General features: G+C 46.5%; 1 protein-coding gene across 1 annotated transcript in view; it reads right to left on the bottom strand.

Annotated features, from left to right (window-relative positions):
- BCKDHB (branched chain keto acid dehydrogenase E1 subunit beta) overlaps positions 1-19699 on the bottom strand; it is a 1205043-nt gene that overhangs the window by 956488 nt on the left and 228856 nt on the right. Inside the window, exon 3 of the mRNA XM_069606308.1 lies at positions 4381-4449. Within this exon, the coding sequence (XP_069462409.1) occupies positions 4381-4449 (69 nt within the window). The remainder of the gene's footprint in view (positions 1-4380; positions 4450-19699) is intronic.

The following is a 19699-nucleotide window of genomic DNA, read 5'->3' as shown; positions in this document are numbered from 1 at the left end:
TACCGTGATACGCTCTCAGACTTCCCTAGCGTATTCATGTGCACCCGGCGCTGAGTCTACCTTCAACAAAACGCAAATACTACAGAACTTGAAACATTGTATACAATTCTTACAATTACTAATTGTATGCTGGCACATGTCGGTCGTATATCTATTTTCAAATTTAACATTGAAGAAGTCAGCGCTCCGTTTTCTTTCAACTTCATATTTTCACAGCCTTCGCCGTTTTCAGTGAAGGCAAATAAGTTACTTGTTTAATGGACTACAGACTACAAATTGTTACCTCCCACTACGACCGTTCTTTCATTTTGTTTTCAATACTGGAAAATTTACGTAAGTCCAGTCGTACATAAGTTCCATAGAACCTTCGAACTAGTCAGGAGCGTTCGCTGGTGCGTTCTCAGTCTTCCATGAACCTTTAAAAATTAAAGACTCCATAGTAGCATTTCATTCCATCTCTTCAGAAGCTCTCAACTCTGCTTAATCAACGTCTGTCAGGAGAAGTAACTCTTACATGTTCCATTTCTTCAGTAAACCTTAACCCTGCTTAAAACTACGTCTGTCAGGAGAAGTAGTCTTACACGTTTCTTTTCTTCAACCCTCATATCTCTGAATCTACTCTTCACCTTGTGGGTGTTCAAGTTAGATACCAGCCAGTTGTGCCCAATTTCATTACTGACTATTCATTTCGGATCTTCACTTCAGAACATGTGCCCCTGCATTCCGCAGGATGGAGAGCTCATTAAAAACTCAACACTGGTAATCAATTCAACTATCTTCAGTTCAAGAAAACCGTAGTTAGAACTGTACTAGCCACATAGAGAATTAGACTTAGGTGGTGCATTGACATTAACTGAGAACATTACTGTTATACCTTGTAGGGCCCATCAGTCCTGCTTCCATCAGAAAAAATCCACTGAGGAACATCTATAGACCCGGTGCCCCCGCAGAGTTCAGGTAAGCGTTACATCATCCGACAAAGAATAACCTATGAAAAGGATGCATAAGTAATGTACAAACACTGTAGTGAAAGGTTCAGAGCCTGTCTCAGGGGGATCCGAAGTGAAGAACAAATCGCCTAAGTGTACTTGTGATAATCTAAAAAAGGAAATAACTTATCGTTTCTTTGTTGCATCTGGCCCTCTGGTATGCAAAGAGTCTTTATTGGGAAGGAGACTTGGGCACGGAAGGCCCTGATGCTGATAACTGAACTGTAGCCTCGTGCCAGAAAAGCCAGAAACTGTGCTAAACTTAAGTGTACCACCTTGTCCTGTGATGAAAGCGTGGGGAAAGGAGGCCATCGGCCTAAACATCCTGACATTTTGTAAATACTTTTCTTTTTCGTAACATTATTTCCTACAGTATTTGTATTTAGAGGTAGGGATTGGCAATAGGTTTATTAGAGTAGGCCCTTTTTTGACAAGAAACTATGAGGAATGCGTTATTTGATGGTTGCAGCTTGCTCTTACTGTTCATACCATGCTTTCCTTACAGTAGCAATATGTCACACGTTCCGATGCCAGCAAGATGGCCTAAATCAGGTGTCTAACCTTTAGATCTCCAGATGTTTTGGACCACAACTCCAATCAGACTTTGCTAGCATGGTCCATGATGAAGGACCATGGGGGTTGTAGTCCAAAACATCTTAAGAGCCACAGGTTGCACATCCCTGGCCTAAAGCCCCTGCTGCAGAGAACTTGGTTAACTCCTCAGGCTACTAATTGGGATCCTGCCAGGGTTGATTCAAATTGTCACCCCCAGTTGTGTTCTTTGACGAATCATGGTCACCAGGCTTCGTTGCCTGGCCAAATCGTCTGACAAATGGTAAAATGATATCTCAATACTTCTGCTATCTGAGATGAAGTACTATAATAAAAAACTGAACAGGAACAGCAACATGCTGTGATTGCCATGGGTTGAGAAAGCCCAGGCTCAATGTCCAGCCACTGCCAGATGTGAACTAGCGATTGGGTCATCAGCTTCCCCAGTTGACCAAATTGAGTGATCTTGAGCAAATCACCATCTTGCAACTTTGACTTAACCCAGTTGTGTTCCCCTGCACACATCAATAAGTTGGAAGCACTTGCAAAATTAGCTAAACGTTGATGAATAAAATGAAAGCAAGGAAACTTGCTGAACAGACCAAGAACAAAACACAATTATTTAACATATCTCCATTGTAACAAGGCTTCTGTCATCTTTCCACCTTGTGTTGCAAAATAGTACATCATCTTTGCATTATATAAAAACAAGACATTGGCTTTTATAGACTAGGTTCTTTTTTCTTTCCTGGCCTAGAAAAGCAGATCAAGAAAGGATTGGAAAGGACCTCATTTTGCACTAGTCGAGCGGGGTGGTATGCCCCCATCCCCCTGTCCGTTGTGGGGAAAAGAAGTTCTGCGGGGTGTTGGATGGCGGCAGACTGAGGACTGGAGCCTCATCATGAAAGGGCATGGCGCTGAGGCCTGAAGCGTCTGAGCAGGCAAAAAGACGTTATTTACAATACTTCTGACATAGGCAATCAGAGGCTTAGAGCTGAAGGCGAAAAGGAGAGGAGAAGCCCACCTTCAGGGCCCCGGACTACATTGGCGGTCTTGCAAAGTTATTTGCAGGAGGGTTGATGTAAGGACATCTGGGATTGAGATCTCTCTGTGGCAGATAAGTAGCTGACAGAAGCTTGACAGGTTGCAGTGGCATTGATATTAATGTGGCTTGGCTTACGCTCTCAGTAGGACATTTTGAAAACTGATGGGGGGGGGGGGGACAGGGCCCTGTCCGAGTAGGATGCGACGAGTGAGCAGTGGCGATACCCCGCTAGATGCCAGGAACAAAGGGCAAAGTGACGCCAGGCAAAACAAGGCGGGCCCGAGAACTCAAGGAAGGTCAATTAGACAGGTTTCAGCAACAGCAATCTGGGGAAAAAACAGAAGGAGTGAGAGGAGGGTGTTGCAGAAAAGAGAAACGCAAAATTCAGAAACGTTCGAACAAATTTCAAGGGCCACTCATAAAATGAAATTGCAAATGAAGACTTGGAAAACAGATCCCGGAGATCTAATACAAGGATAAAGGTTTTGGCGGAAACAACAAGGGATGCTGAACTGAAATAAGTAATGCAGTGTTTTGCGAACCTGTTACTGGAAAAAGAGCCGTAAGACATCTGAATAGACTGGATTCATTGAGTGGGCCCCAGGAGGTTCGGGCAGGGCGACAGACCCAGATACGTTTTGGTAGCTTTTGCGGCATACAAGGTTTAAGAAGGAATACTAAATGTGGCTCAAGGTCAGGGTGACATCACAGTGAATCGTTCAAATATATGGCTTTTTCAGGATTTGGCAGTGGTGGCACTACAGAAGAGGAGAGCTATGGGTCCAGCGACTACAGTTTTGGCAGATAAACAAGTTCCTTACAAGTGGACTTTCCCATTTGGATTGTTGTTCTCATGGGATGGCAAACAATACAGAGCTACTACGTGCACAGAGGGTCTAACCATTCTTGGGCTGGAGGAGGAATACAAAGGGACAGGAGGGGGACCAAGAGGTCCCGCTGGACAATGTAGGAGATCATGGGAGTGGTCCGGTTCGTCAGGATGAACAGGGGGCATGTTGAGAGGCCTTTCTAAAGTATGAGGTAGAAAGCCGACTTGCTGAGTATTTGTCTGGAGGAGTGCCCTGGTAGGATTTACTTCTACTCAGAACTCCAGCTTGGCAACAGGGCCTTGGTACAACAGGAGGTGAGGGGAAGAAAAGGAAAAGGGGTGTTGGGGTAGCAGAGGTGCAAGACTGGTCAATGAGGTGATGGGCAGGACAAGGCTCGAGGGATGGGTCCTAGGAATCCCAACAGCTGAAATACTGCTAGCTTGATCATGTTCATGACCAGTCATAAGGTCCAACCAGGACAAGCAAGGACTAGATTAAATAGGTGTTCCTTCAGGAGGCACTTAGGGGGAATAGGAAGACAGTACAAATCCAAGTCTTCACTAACTTCCTGAGTTGTTTGAAGCAACGGGTAGATTAGGTGCAGGACTCTGTAAAGCTTTTGGAGATGTGTTTTGAGTGGCTGCAGCCAAAAAACCTGTCAGCAACCACAATTCAGGCGAGGACTGATATTTCTCATTTTTTTGGCCTTTAATTATAGGACCCGAATCACAATTTATTAATATTGTGTGAAGGCCTTGACAGGATGATAAATTCTACTAACTCTGTTTCTGAAATGCCTTATTAAAATATGGAGCTCTTCTGTGTAACATCCTATCATGGTCCTAAGTAAATGAAAATGTGCACAGTGCACATTTAAAGCAATACCCCCCACATAAATAGTTTGGCTAAGCAGTCAATAGGTCACATTGTTACACAATTATCAGTGGAAAAGGTTTTAACTCACCATATTTGTCTCTCAAACCAACAGTACATCGAAAGACTCCTCCAAAGGCAACATCTTCACCAAATATTACTGCAAAAAACATAATACAGTTACTATTTTTTTTAAAATACATGTTGCTGGACTAACATAAATGAACTACAATCAAATATATACTGTTAAATCCTACTCCATCTGCAATATAATAATGTCCAATGCAGTATTTTCACCTGATGGGCAGAAATCCTATCATAAAGCCCATCAAAAAGGGCAACGCAGAGAACAAGTCAAAAATAAAAGTTGCAGCCATTTAGCTATGCAATTGACTTCAATCAGAGCTTCCAACACAAAGAAGCACCTTATGAGTGTCCTTTAACACAATCAATGAAGCATTAACTAGAGATAATATATAACAAATAAATATGTGCCAAGATGTTCATTTACCATAACTTAGAGCTCCCAACCCTGGCTACAGGAGCCCTCCTTGCAGGTCTTTCAGCCATGGCCAATTTAGGAGGGTATGAGCGGTTTGGAGTTGGAGTGAATTCAACTTCTTACCAAAGGCAATTTGGTGTTTCATCAGTACCATACCAAATACAAAAAATATAGTTTGTATTTCACACTTCTAAGTGCAGTCACTCACTCGGACAAAAGGGTAGAACCTTAAATTCTATCCAATTCTATCCAATAAATGCCGGCAAACGTCTCAGTACCATCCAAAAGGTCTTGACCTTTTTGCACACTATTGTATAAACAATGAGTTACCTGGCTCCACCCATCATTGTAGGGATGATGCTTTTCATAATTAATTTTGTATAGCACGATAAATAGGACCGGTCAGGATATTAAAAAAAATATATATAACACTGTAATGTTGAATATGGACTACTCCAAGACCCCCTTCTTTATGTACTTTCAGACCTTCCTACAGCAACACTTCTCTCAAGTCAACCTCCCATACAGAGCAACGGCAATGACTGGTGGCAGCAAGTCTGCGCTGTAAACTTACTACTGGATACATCTGCCAATGGATCACAATAATCTAGCTCTTGATCAGAACAGAAGCCTCTGGTATTTTCAGTTTTCCTGACCAAATAATTCTAGCTAGTCATTCAAATATCAACATATTCTTTCATATAGACGGCGTTCTTTCAGAAAGAGCAACACAACTCTAAAGTGGCCAACCATATACATTTGCCCAGGGCTCCAATGCGGATGCCTCCCACTCCCAACAGCTCATTTCAGAAATAAAGGCACGTCTTACAGACAGAGGCAACTCTGGGGGACAACAAGGCCTTGTTCGTAAAGGCTTTGATCATTAGATACTGGTATTGTGGAATTGGGTGAAAGAGCATTCTGCATCATAGGCATTTCAACATCTGAAATAATGCTACCTTGATAATGATCATTACCAATCATAAGGTCCATCAAGGGACCAGACATGGTAGACTTCGAAGCATAGTACGTTCTAATATCTGGAATTGCCATACCATTAAACTCCCAAAGTAGAATTTGTCTGACAAGTGCTATTATAGGGGCACCCACTGCTTTTGACTGTTAACCAGAGTGTACATTTTATGGACTGCTGATGGCTGGTGGGTAGGTGGAGCAGTCCACAATCCATTTCCTTTCACCAAACTGAACATAGATTCTGGATTGTGTAACCTGAAAGCAACTTTCTTTCAAATAAAACACGTGGCATCGTCTGCATGGTAGCTTTAGTGATGCATTACCTCAAGTGAACCAACACTGAAACGTCATGTTGCCATGGTCTTGGACTGCATCAGCAAGAATGTTGTTCATTGGAAAGATTCCACCAACCCTATAGTACTCCAGGATACAGGAATCCTGCTGATGGAGCAGTGCATTCTATTCCAACAACAGCATCCCAGTACATACTTTAAATTCATGTTACCAGTTTTACATCACTGCTGGGAAGATTCAAAAGGCCTTGACCCCAAGACAACAAAGCTTTGAAATACTAACATGGATGTGGTTCTGGGCTGTGAAAAAGATGAAGCCATTTTTGTTCCAACAGTTGTCAATAACAGCCAGACAGAATCTGCATGGCGCAACATATCATGTACATGACAGAGCCCAGAAATGGGATTTGATGAACACCTTAGGGTTAATCTTTAACAAGATCCCTATGATCAAACATTAGCCACTTTCTTCTGTACCGGTCCTTTAGGGATAGCATTCTATTCACCTGAGCAAGGTTTTCACTATCCTCAGACAAAACAGTTATCAGGATAGTGTGTCCAGAATTAGGGTGCCATTGTAACAAACTAAAGCTTCAAAAAAAAAAAGGAAAAGAAAAATGCCACACACACACACACACACCCCCCCCCCCCCCAGTCTGGGGCGCAACGGCACTTCGGCATTGATTGTGCTGAAAAACTCAATCGCTACTCATCAAATCCACACACAGAACGTGTTCGCTGTACAGCCTAGAAGTCCTTATTTTGTAAAAGTATGTGGAAAAGGAAGGCAGCAGCAGCATTGCACAACAAAAGAACAACGCGTTTCACCCTACACGGGCTTCGTCTGGTATGTGTAATGGAGAGAGGACTATTATTATAGAACCGCTGAACTGATGGCGTTGTTCAGTATCCTGCAAGAGGGGCAGGTAGGAAGGGCGATGAGGAATCCATGGGAGGAACATCCATCAGAAAGAACATTACCGAGAGGTAAATTTGTTCTTCTAATGGATTCCTTCCTCCCATAGATTCCTTCTTCCCACGGATTCCTCATTTATGATAGACTCCCAAAGCAGTACAAAAAACTACAGACAGGAGGAGAGCATGGACACGATTTAGACCAAAAAAATTCAGCAGGACAGCCCTAGCAAAGCATGCATTGTGCCCCTGTAAAGACTGGAGGGGGGTGTCTGTACTCCTGCTCTCTATATGGCAGAGGAGAGGCACAGAGAACCCTAGCCAAGATTCTCTATAAGGTAACAATGGACGAGCAATCAAGGCCTAGCTTCGCAGGAGGTGATGCAGGCTGGTTGCTAAGTACAGTGTAGTCCCCGAGCCCCCACAAAAGGAATGTCCAGACACTATTAGTTAAAACACAGTCTTTATATAATATTCAAGGTTATGTACACTATCACAATAACTGACTTTATGCTCAGAAAATCCACAATGGCAAATATATACATTTCTAAAGTGGTACCACAATTATTATCTGATCTCATTAAAATGCATCAACTATACTCTGGTCAAATGTCACACAGATCCAGGAATAAGAAGTAACCAACAAAAGATATAGTAGGAAAGCAGTTGGTTAGAACAATTGACAGAATATTGACCGCTACCAACTAGGCACAATTCTGTGTGGAGATTTCCCCCCACCCCCACTTGAGCAACCTGTAAATAAAGATATATCGTACAAGCTCAGTCCATATATTGTTCAAAAGAGTCATTTCCTTCTAAAATATTTCTACAACCTCAATGTACCTGGAATAGCAGTTAGTTGTCGGGTCGTCGATGGATCCTTCTTGAACGGCTACCTTTAAGGCAGGAGCCACGGATCGTCGAGATCCCACAAGGAAAAAGGGGTGAACGGCGAGGCGGCAGCTTCGTTCCTAGCAGTGCTCGGCGATGACGGAGCGTTGGCATCCTGCAAGGAAGAGTTGTGCGGGGCTCCTCGATGACGATAGTTCAGGACGGCAAAGAGATTGTGAAGAACTGTAGCCCAGCAAGGGCGTTGTTGTCCGGCGTCTCTACGGTCGTCAGGTGGTGGGAAACCCACCGGCGGATGCTCCTCGGCGTGTCGGAGGCCTCGACTTTCTCCGGCGAGACAAAGCGGTCGACGTTGCAGGCGAGAGCGTCCTTGGATCAAATGTTACTTAGGCAAAGGGAGCACGGTGGCTCCGGTTGGCGGTCGTCGACGACAATGGACAACAGTGTCCGGGCGCTTCTCCTTGTGATTCCGTGGCGGTCCCCGGTACCGGTCGGCAGCCTGTTGTAGGTCTGTCTACCAGGGAGCTTTGACAAAGATCAGCTGGTGCACGATGGTCCCTCTTAGCTCAGGAAGAGGGCGCCTTACCAGGTCCTCTATGGGTCAGTCCCTGGAGACACAGCAGCTTCAAGACTTCTACTTGAAGAAGTAGAGCAGCATCAAGACTTCTCTTCCAGCAGGGCTTCAAGGTTATGATATATTTTATTTATATCGCGCTCATACACAGGTGTTTCAGAGCGCGACAAGGCAAGGGAGGGGAGGGGAACAGGGGAGAACGAAACAACGATCTTACTAGGCCCAGTGACACTGGGAACGTGCAAGTGCATGGGAGAGGGGGAGGGGAAAAGTGCATTGAGGGGAGGGAGAAAGTGGAAAGTGCAGAGCAAAGGAGAAACAGGATAAATAATCATAACAAAAATAAATAAATAATAAAATCAGCACAAAGTGGTAGTGCAGCCAAGTGGCAAGTGCTAGGTTTGAGGCAGCAGATCAGGTGGGTCTGATAAGAGCAGGAAGGAAAAAAGGGGGGGGGCTGCATTGTTAAAGATACAACCCCAGTGCAAGGGGTGGCCCGGAGGCAGTGCGGTAGGGTGGCAGGATGAGCAGGAACCTGGGACCAGAGACAGTGGGTGTACCAGGGCAAGGTGCCAAGAGAGCGGATCAGCACGGGAGAGGAGGGGAGGGGCGAAGGTAGAAGCAAAGAGGAAGGTCTTGAGGTGCTTCCGGAACCTGAGATGGTTTTCCTCAAGTTTTAGAGTGGCAGGGAGGCTGTTCCAGAGGGAGGCCCCAGCGGAAGACAGATCTACCCCCAGCTCGTTTCTTTGAAAAACGACTGACCCTGAGGGAGTTAGAGGAGGAGGAGCGAAGAGCTCGAGAGGGGAGGTATTTACGGAGGGATAGCTGAAGATATTTGTGGACCCAGGCCCCAGAAAGCCATGTGGACAATGCAGAGGGTTTTAAATGTAATCCTTGCATCCACTGGGAGCCAATGGAGAGATTTCAGAGCTGGAGAGATACGATCCCAGGGCTTGAGGCCAAGGGCAAGTCTAGCAGTCCTGTTCTGGATTTGTTGCAGAGAGCGGAGAGAAGAGGCAGGTAGATTTAGAAAGAGGCTGTTGCAATAATCCAACCTAGAGAGAACCAGAGCTTGGGAGACAGTAAGCTTCTGGGGGAAAGAGGAAAGGTAGAGTACCTCTGAGGAGGTGCAGTAGGAAGTTTGACTTTTTAGAGACCTCAGATGTGGGCAGAGAAGGAAAGTGTAGAATCAAAGATGACCCCGAGGTTCTTACCCTCGCAGGTGGGGGTAGGAGGAGGGCCAAGAGAGGCTGGCCAGAGAGTCAGGGGAAAGGATGGAGAAGGTGTCCCGATGAGGAGAATTTCAGTCTTGCTGGCGTTCAGACAGAGATCATTGGCGGAACACCAATCTTGAATGGCAGTAAGGCAATCAGAGATGAGAGAAGGAGAGGAGGTGGCCGAGGGTAGCCTGAAGAGGAGTTGAATATCGTCAGAGTAGCACTGGAAATTTGAACAGAAAATGGCAATGCAGTGGACGAGAGTTGCCAAGTATAGGTTGAAAAGCCAGGGTGAGAGGTTAGCTCCCTGGGGAACACCACACGTAGAGAGCGAGATGGATGATAGGAAGGACCCAAGTTTGACCAGGGAAGGTCGGTCAGAGAGGAAAGCGGTCAGCCAGGCCAGAGCCTGATCAGTGATACCGGGGTCATCACGGAGACGGTTGAGCAGGATGGTATGGTTGACCGTGTCAAAGGCAGATGAGAGATCGAGAAGGATGAGGACAGAGGGAATGTTAGCGTCAAGGTTGGAGAGCAGATCCTCACGGATGTTCAGGAGAGCAGTTTCAGTGCTTCTGGAAGCTCTGAAGCCAGATTGGTGGTCATGGAGACAGCCAACCGTGTCAGAATGAAGGTTGAGCTGAGAGATGGCCAGTTTTTCCAGGAGTTTGCCCAGAAAGGTAGTAATGGAAATTGGGTGATAGTTAGCCGGACAGGTAGGATCAGCTGTGGGTTTCTTGAGAAAAGGATGCACAAGGGAGTGCTTCAGGGGGGAGGGGAAGGATCCAGAGGCAAAAGAGTGGTTGCAAAAGTCAGCAAGGGCTGGAGCAGTTTCAACTACAGTTTCCCTTCAGCTTCTGAACACAAATTCTAGCAGTGAGAGGCCCCCAGCTATACTAGTTGATCTCCCATTCATTCTGCTGGGTCACACTCAGGCAACCAGTCGGTCAGAAGGGCATTCATGCAGGCAGGCATCCAATCAGGTGCATAGTGCATTCAGGCCATTCACTTCTCTCCAGACACTCGCAACAATTTAAATGTATTGGGAAAAGTACCCAGCCATTCAACACTCCACACTGCATTCATACCAGTTTCGGGCAGGGCTGTCTCAGTCATTGTGTCAAACACCAGATACTAGACACCCACAACACAGAATGTGTATTCGTCACACACTCCATTCACCCAGGTCCCACCCAGAGGGTGTACCCACAACATACAGTCACTGGGAAGGCTCCAGCCAGTCTGGACTTCACAACACCACCATATATGGAACTTCCACCCAACAGCCAGTCAGGGGGAAGGGACAGAGTCAGGGCTTCCCAGGACTTTGGGAAAAAAAGTTAACAGGCAATAGAAAGCAAGAGGCCACAGGGGTCATCTTGTTTCCTATCAGGAATCAACTTACTCCAATGGCAGGGCCTGGGTATCCCAAAATGGAGGCTACTCAGAGCACCTGTCAAATTCAGCAAGGAGCTGCTCTGTGGGCCACACACACATGTGCCCAAAAACATACACTAGGGGCACAGGGTTGCACCCCCACCCATGGGTGCCATAAGGGTATCCCATGGGTCTGTACACCAAACCAAAAACAGGAAGAGCTGCACTGTCAGGAGTCCCATATGGACTCCTGGGCAGAAAACAATACAGAACACAAATGAAAAAGGACTACAGGACAAGGACAGGGAGGCCCTGTCCCCCCAATGCATTTACAGCATCACAGCCCCCAAAAGGGAATCCAAGCAGTAATGATTAACAAATATGTGCAGACATATCCATATTGCCACATGGTAAATGTTCAGAACAGGGACTCCCCTCTGCAGGGCAGAGGTGGCAGCCACTCCTCTGGTGGAATGGGCTCAGAGACCCTCAGGCACATCCTTACCAGCCAGATCATAGCATTTTGATGTGCAGATAATGATCCACCTTGACGGGGTCGGTTTGGTCGCAACCCTGCCAGCACAAGTACTGCTGTAACCAACAAAAAGCTGGCCATCTTTCCTAGCCTCTCTCATTTGAGAGACATAGTAGCCGATGGAATCGTTCCTATGCCTTAGAATGATGAAGCGGAAGAAAAAAAAAAAACATAGGAAGATGAATCTTTTGAGAGAGATGAAAGTCCGAGACCACTTTCAGAAGAAAAGTGTGCATCAATCTCAAAGTCAACTTCTCTTTGGAGAAAACCAAATAGGGAGGTTTAACATAACACCTAGAGCTCACTCACCGCCTCGCAGAAGTGATGGCAAGCAGGAAAGTCACCTTACAGGTCAGCAATCTAATAGAACAGGCACAAACTGACTCAAACGGAGCTCCCATAAGGAATGTCAAAACAAAATGCAAATCCCACGACAGGACAACAAACTGGTGTGCAGAAAACTGGTTAAACAGACCCTGTAAGAAATGCATAACAGTAGTTAACAAGCTCCGCTAACGGAACCGAAATAGTGGGGAGGTATCTATTATCAGTAGCAATCTACAGGCCCGCATGGGCCAAGGACAGCAAAAAATCTAAAACGGGGGATAATTAACAGGATTTCAAAGGGTTCAGATCCCCCTCCTGGCAGCAAGCCTAAGGTATACGCCATTTGTAGGCATAAATAGTGTTAGTGACAGGTCTCCAGGCTGAAAGGAGTGCATCAAGGATGTCAGACCGTCCCACTCCTTGAACCTCAGCCAAGCATGAAGTTTCAGGCTGCAGAGGTTCAAGTGGATAACCCGCCCCTCTGATTGGGAGAGCAAGTCGACTCTCCTCGGAAGGCACTAAGAGGGGGCCGATGGACATGTCTGGTAACTCAGGATACCACATACTTTGGCCCAGTCCGGAGCCATCAGGATCAACGCGGTTCCAAACAGGCGTAATCTCCTGAGAATCAGCAGAATGACAGGGATCGACAGGAATGCATAAAGGAGGTTGAATCTCCACTGGACCCTCAAGGTGTCCCCCCAGAGCTCCCCGTCAAGGAAATTCCCTGGAGCAGAACAACTCACACTTCGTGTTCAAACTGGAGCAAAGAGGTCTACTTGGGGAATTTCCCAAAAGGAGAAGATGGTCTCCAACACTTGCTGGCAGAGCCCCCACTCGTGGGAGTGGGAAGTTTTTCTGCTCAAGGCATCCACTCCGACATTCTCTCTTCTGCCCAAATGGGCTGCCATCAGACACCATTCTCCAGAGCCCAGAACCACAGTCAAATTGCTTCTCTGCGCAGAGGCAAGGACCCCACAACACCTTGTTTGTTAAGGTAGTGCATGTATACTGTGTTGTCAATCAGGATCAACACAGTCTTGTGTTTCACAGAGTGGATGAAGGAGACGAGGGCTATTCTTATTGCCCTCAGCTACAGCAAACAGATGTTTTCCCAAGACTCTGACGGACACCACAGTCCGCACACTGTCAGTTCCGACAGGTGAGTGCCCCAACCAGTCAGATGCATCTGTGACCACTGTAACCTGGGGCCAAAGTTGAGGAAAGAACACACCAACACATTTTCTTGTACGGCCCAACACGCGAGATCCTGAGGCATCTGGTTGGAGACAGGAAAAAGGTTTGACATGCGATCCTGAAACCGTGACCATGGACAATGGAGGAGCCACTGAAGCGAGCTCAGACGCAGCCTTGCCTCCGGAACCACTAAGATGCAGGAGGCCATGAGGCCCAGAAAGGAAAGAATGGGACATGTTCCTGGGTTCGGAGGACAATGACCATGCAAAAGATGTTCGCCATTCGTCGGGAATACACTGCCCAGGCGAGTATCCAAGACTGCTATGATTAATCGGAAACGGACAGCGAAACCCAAGACTTTTTGAAGTTCAGGGAACAGCCCTAGCTGTGCAATAGAGTGCCTGTGCGGAGAAGGTACTCCGACTCGATCTGTGGAGTGGGGTTGGACAAACCAGTTGTCCAGGTAGGGAAAGACATGAAAGCCCTGCCTTCTTAAGCGAGCCGCCACCACTGCTAGCACCATGGTGAAAACCTGAAAACCTTAGGAGCCGAAGAAAGACCGAACAGCAGGACCTTCAACTGGTAGTGATGTTGGCCCAAAACGGTACTTCCTGGTCTCCAATGAATCGCCATATGAAATAGGCATTTTGAAGGTCCAGTGATACCAACTGGGCTAGTAACCATCTTTAATTTGTCCTTGCGCATGAACAAATTCAACAGTCTCAGATCCAGAAGGGGACATGAGCCCTCCCCCAATGTCTTTCTATGGCACCAGAAAAAAAATGGCGTGGTCTTGATCCAACACTTTCTGAACAGGAAAAGTCCCCCCACAGGGGAACCATGGCAGAAAACCACAGAGGTTGTCCCCCTTGAGGTGCTGAGGGGACAGTGGCTGCAGCCGCTCCTCCTCTGGGGGGCACCTCTACCTCTACCCCTAAGGAAGCACCTGCTCTGCAGTCTTCCAGAGGCAGCCTGGCCTCAACCCCATAGGGCATAGGAGCATGAGGGGCGAAATCCCAGACCTCTAGCAGAAGATGCATAGAGTTGCACTATGGGTAGACCCAACCACTTGTCTGTGGTCCTTGATGCCTGGAAAATGTCTGCAGGCCGTTATCAGCTTTCACCCCAAACAGGTTTTGCCCATCAAGGGCATATCCATGAAGTTTAGCCTGAACATCATGCACAAAGCCGGATATTCTCATCCAAGAGTGGCTCCTGAGCACTGTACTTGCGACCATGGACGTGCCACGCAGTCAGCTGTGTCAGGTCCCGAGTGCAGAATCTGGCAGTAAGCTTCCCTGCCGTCTGTCACCATAGACGGTAAGATGTACCTCATCTTCCCCTTCAGGAATATGCTCAGCCGGACTTGCCACAGCGGACCATAGGCCAAAAGAGAATTTCGCCAAGGCGCAAGCAGCGTTGACGTGTAAGGCCAAGCTGTCTGGTGCAAACAGCTTTTTCCCCCCGAATCATCCAGTCTCTTACTTTCCCTGTCAGGTGGAAGAGAGGGTAATGTGGAAGACTTCAATTTGGCAGTCACGGTCTGCACCACCAAGCTCCCCAGGGAGACATGAGTGAAAAACCAGGTCAGAGGAAGTAGGGTGATGATTTTTGGCCAGCTCCCATCAACTGATGCAGAAGCAGGCTTCCCCCATAACTCCAGTACAGGGGCTTCTAATGCCACATTAAAGGGTAGTAGCATTTCCTTCCTGGGACCCTCATCCAGGATGTGCTTTAACTGAAAATGATTTTTTGCCTGGACGGGGCTGAGAGGCCCAGGGTATCGGCCAGTTTTGCCATTAATCTCTGAAGGGATTCCTCAGGTTTACCAGAAGCAGGGGCTGGATGAATATCTTGTTCAGGAGCGATGTCGAAGCCTCGTGGAGGTCCAAGGCCGGCCCTGTGACGTCCTTATCCTCTTTAAAGAACTCCTCTGGAAAGTCCTTCTCTTCCCTGCAAACCAAGGGTTCAAACCCAAAAGGTACCTGGCTCCCTATTAGCCATAGGTCTCACACATCTTAGACATGTAGGGTTTGAAGGGAAGAGGAGTATATTCCCGAGGGTCTTCGCTGCCCGTGGTGCCGACCTGCGTCAAGCACAATGTTGGGGCCGGCGCCGAGATCGACTTCCGAAGGCACAGTCATGCGTAGGCTTTTTCCTCTTCTTGCTCAGGCGTGTGGTCTACACCGGGCACTCTGCCCATCATGGAAGACGCGGTGGGTCCCGTCAGCACCATGACCAAACCAAACTGAGTCGGCACCTTGAAGAGGTTGTGCTGCATCTTTTGGCAAAATCATTCCCATTTATCTTCTATTTGGAAGAGGAGGAAGAATGCTGGCACACGGATCCACTCGAAGATGAAACACTGCAAGAGATCCCACTCTCCTTTTCCTGAATTGGAGAGGATCCATCTTCGGAATAACGCTCTTTGCCGCGCAACAACAAATAAGACAACGCACATCACCCTTTGTCCTGTGAACAAAAGGTAGAAAGTTTTGTTGCCCATTTCCAGGTAGCCTTCGGGTGTTGTACTTCTCGTACAAGCAGTATAAACAAGTCCAGTGCAGATCTGAAACCTGCATATGCCAGCCAAGGTTGCTTATCAATTGAACCTAGAAGCCTTCGCAAAATTCAGACGGTATGTTCCTAAAGCTAACGAGTGCACAGAAAAAAGGAACCGAGGTCACAGGATGCAGCGCCTCAATATATACTGGCCCAGATGTAATGCCAGATTGATCGGACAGAGCAGACACGGAGCAGAGCTGCGCCCCTTGGTGGCGGGAACGTTTAAGAAGAACAGATGCACTGTGGATAGGAGATCAGGAATCCGTGGGAGTAAGGAATCCATTAGAAATGTCAGAAGTGAATTCTCTAGAGACAGGTTTGTTTAGATTACCATCTAACTTGCTTTTTGAAAGGGTTTATAAAGTGTCTTGTAATTTAGATCTTGAAAATGTTCCAATTGAATTGTGATTTTATTTCAAAATAAAAGTATAATCGGAACTGCAACATTAGAATCTATTAAAGGGGAAACAATATTAAGGTCACAACAGTGCAGCAACATTGTAGATTTTACTAACTGCGCCTGCAGTCCACCAGCCTTTTTTTCATACTTTGTTTTTACTGTAATTTTCGTATATCAACATTGGGAATGAAATATTCAAACCGCTAAATGAAAGGAGAGCACCCCTCCTCCCCCAACTGTCATTCCCTCAGCATCTAGTAACTTCACCCCCCCCCCCCTCCCACCCCTTAACGATGTCTTCAACAATCTTAAAAAACCACACATAAACCTTCGGTTGTGTCCAGGCAGAGAATATTTTCCCACGCATCTCAGTCCACCACACTTTTTACCTCAAAGTTGAAAGCAATACCAATGTCAGTTTATTCTGTAAGAATGCACCATACAAATGTGTCACTCAATATTTATTACATTCAGGGCTCGCAGAGGCGAGTACTTAGGCGAGTACTTTTTAGTCCGGTCGAGAATCATTTTGTTGGCACTAGACTGTCTGGGCGAACGTCACTTATTTGTTCACATTATTTCTTCTGCAATACTTCTATTGCACTTTGCGCGGCTGTCCTCTAGGTGGCAGCAGTGAAGCCAACAATGTAAATCTAGTTGGTTAAAGGATAGTTCCGGGACCTTTTTTTTTTATTGTCCCTACGGTTCGGCCATGTGTTTTTAAGCATAAATCGGTAGATCGTAGAAAACTTTCCTATGGACCTTACCCAACTTTTCGTCCATTAACGCACTCGAAATCAGCCGCCATTTTCTGATAATCCTATCATTTCCCCCCATCTACCTGGCTCACCTGCTTTTGCGGCACTAAATCAAATCCCCCGCCCCTGAGCCTGACATCAGCAGACGCGTACCGCCCATTTCTCAATGCCAAAGCACGTTTCGTGTCAACAATCGCTGCGCCTCAGCTAATGAAGTGTCGCCATGGAAATGGCAGGACGCCTCTTTCCTCAATAAGTATAAACACACCGTTTCACAACACACAGCAGCAGATTTTCGATTCCGTTACTCTCTGTGTTACTTTGAGTATTCTGTGACTCGTTTCTGTGCTCTGGTCAGCTACCTTCGCCGCTTCTAGGCCTTGTGAACACCTGTACCATCTCTGTAAATTATTTTACTTTCTTTACCACACAATGGCTACAATAATGCCGTATATGTACGAGCCCGAGTACACCGAGGAAGAACTACTGGAAAGGCAAGCACGCGAAAACGATGGGGATTCGGACGGCAGTTGGGAGGACCAGTCAACGGATGAAGAGCCTGGACCATGTCGCATGGACGGCGTCTCCACCTGGTGCACGTGCAATCGGTGCGAGCTAATGCCAACTGAGGAGGAGAACTGCTGCTGCCGTGAAAATTCCGGGTGCTTGGCCTACATTTCGGAAGGCGAGCCAAGTCCGCAATGCATCACCGAGCTGCCAGAGTTCAGGGAAGCCTGCCTCTCACGGACCGTGTGGAGGAGGATGATGGTGCTTATGCACGAACTTCGCGGCACTGTTCGTCCGCGTAATCCGAGTAACGAGTAAGTATACTCTGGTTGTGATGTCAGTGATGCCACTACTATTTCATGGTCGTCTCCCACATATAAAATTACATCTACATATCATTCGAATGCATGTAATGTGGTTCCATATTGTGCATTTTCTAGATAGAATTTTTTTCAAAGCAGAATGACATTTTTTACCTGAATCGACAGTGATAAGAAAGTTTTGTCATTTTAATACAGTTTGCATCTTTAATTTTCACAGGTGGTACAGGCTGGTGGCCTATCGTTGCTTCACTTGGTGGTTTCACGGGAGGCTCGGACACCGCGTTCGGAGAGTAATACCTGCCTGTGCGGTACTTGCCATTAGACAACATTTCCCCAGCGACAGTGGACAATACCGCGGATTTTCCCTGGATGTGCTGCAACCGGAACTTTACAATGTGTAATGTTTATTATTTATGTTCAATTGAAATTAAGATCTAAAATAAAACCCAACATATATTTTAACAATGGTTGTTTTGATTTTTTAAATGAATCTAGTGTGTCTCCATTGAATAGTCTTCCTGTGCCTTGTCTTGTCACACCACATGTCTCCGGCCAGCATCCTCCCTCACGCTGGCCGCCCACCTTCAATCCACATAACCGTTGAACCCATATGCAGCAGACATACATATGTTATTTTGCGGGTTGGCAACAAGCCTCCCGGCCTTGCCTCCTCCCCCAAAAATACTTACCACACCACTTTGTTCAAGCGTTGGCAATAAAAGGCAGTTGGATTTTATTGATACAAAACATGGTTATAGGTAAATAATCAATATGGTTGATCATAATAAATCATCCTTTTGGGCACCGGGTACAGAGATGACCCCCTCTGGCCCGTGCCGCCTTGCCACCACAGTCCAGCCTGCTGCTGACTAATTGCCAAGGCATCCAGGGTCTCCAGGGTGAACTGCACCCATATATTCTCCTGGGAGGGTGAATTATTTATAAACTCACCCCCCTGCCTTCCATGTACTCTCCATTCACGAGTCTTCCTGTGTCTTGTCTGCACGACCACCGCCCCAATCCACCCCCCGCCCTATCAAAGGCAGTTCGCACCGGGGTACTTGTGCTGGCAAGTGGAGCTGTCAGGGAGCGATAAAGGCCAAGAGGTGCCAAAGACCATGTACACTTCAAAGTGGTCTATAGAGCATGGGTTGTTGTTCCCATGTCTACCTCCAGACCCCGTGTCTCCTGCCAAGCATCCACCCTCACGCTGGACGGCCCCCTGCAAACCGCATAATGCCACGACATATACACGTCATTCATTCACAAACACACCCCTGTTTCGAATTCTTTATAACCCACTTCATATTTCTAATGAGAACTTCTTTGCGCTTTGCTAGTCAACCCGTGAAGGTGCTGGTTATCTGCTCTTCGTCTCTGTGAACTTCCGTGACCATTTCGAGGAAACTCGTCAGTTTGCAACCTGTGAACTGCTCCCTGTTCTACGACAAGAAACTACTCTGATCCCTGCATCTGTTTGTTCGTCAAGGTAAGGCCATGTACCATAATCATTTTGCGTCCAATTTCTTTTCGTTCAAGACAGTACATGCAAGGAACTAGTCACATGTTCTGAGTTTAGTCAAATTATTTTTCTATTTTTTTAAAGTTATTCAAATACTTATCCGCATGTGAATAACGTGTATAGTTCCAAGAACCAAAACGAACCTTGCATTGAACCTTTTATGTGTCATTTAATTTTTTAACACATTGGTATTCATAGAGAATTGTTGATCTTTACTTTTCAGAACTTTCCACAATGCCTGCCTGTTCCATTGGCGGTTGCCCTTCGAAGACCCATAATAAATCTGAAGGTACTATAATGCATGTTTTCCCTAAGACAATAGATCAGATAAGAGAATGGGTCCGATATTGCGGATATCCACCGTCTGAGCTTGAAAGTAGAGTCCTAGAAGTCTTTGCGGACAAGAGGGGTGATCGATACCGCATCTGCAGCAGGCACTTTAGCTCAGACATGTACTCCACATCATTGCTAATAAAGAAGAACACACCGCGAGCGAAGCGAAAATTGCTCTCAACCGCTATTCCCACTCTATTCGTCCACATCCCTCCACTGGTGAGTCAAGTTTACGTATTTA

Source organism: Ambystoma mexicanum, chromosome 4p, assembly GCF_040938575.1.
Source record: "Ambystoma mexicanum isolate Mex_15411 chromosome 4p, UKY_AmexF1_1, whole genome shotgun sequence".
In the NCBI taxonomy this organism is placed as follows: domain Eukaryota; kingdom Metazoa; phylum Chordata; class Amphibia; order Caudata; family Ambystomatidae; genus Ambystoma; species Ambystoma mexicanum.
The sequence above is the reverse complement of the archived record's forward strand: the minus strand, read 5'-3'. Positions and strand labels throughout refer to the sequence as shown.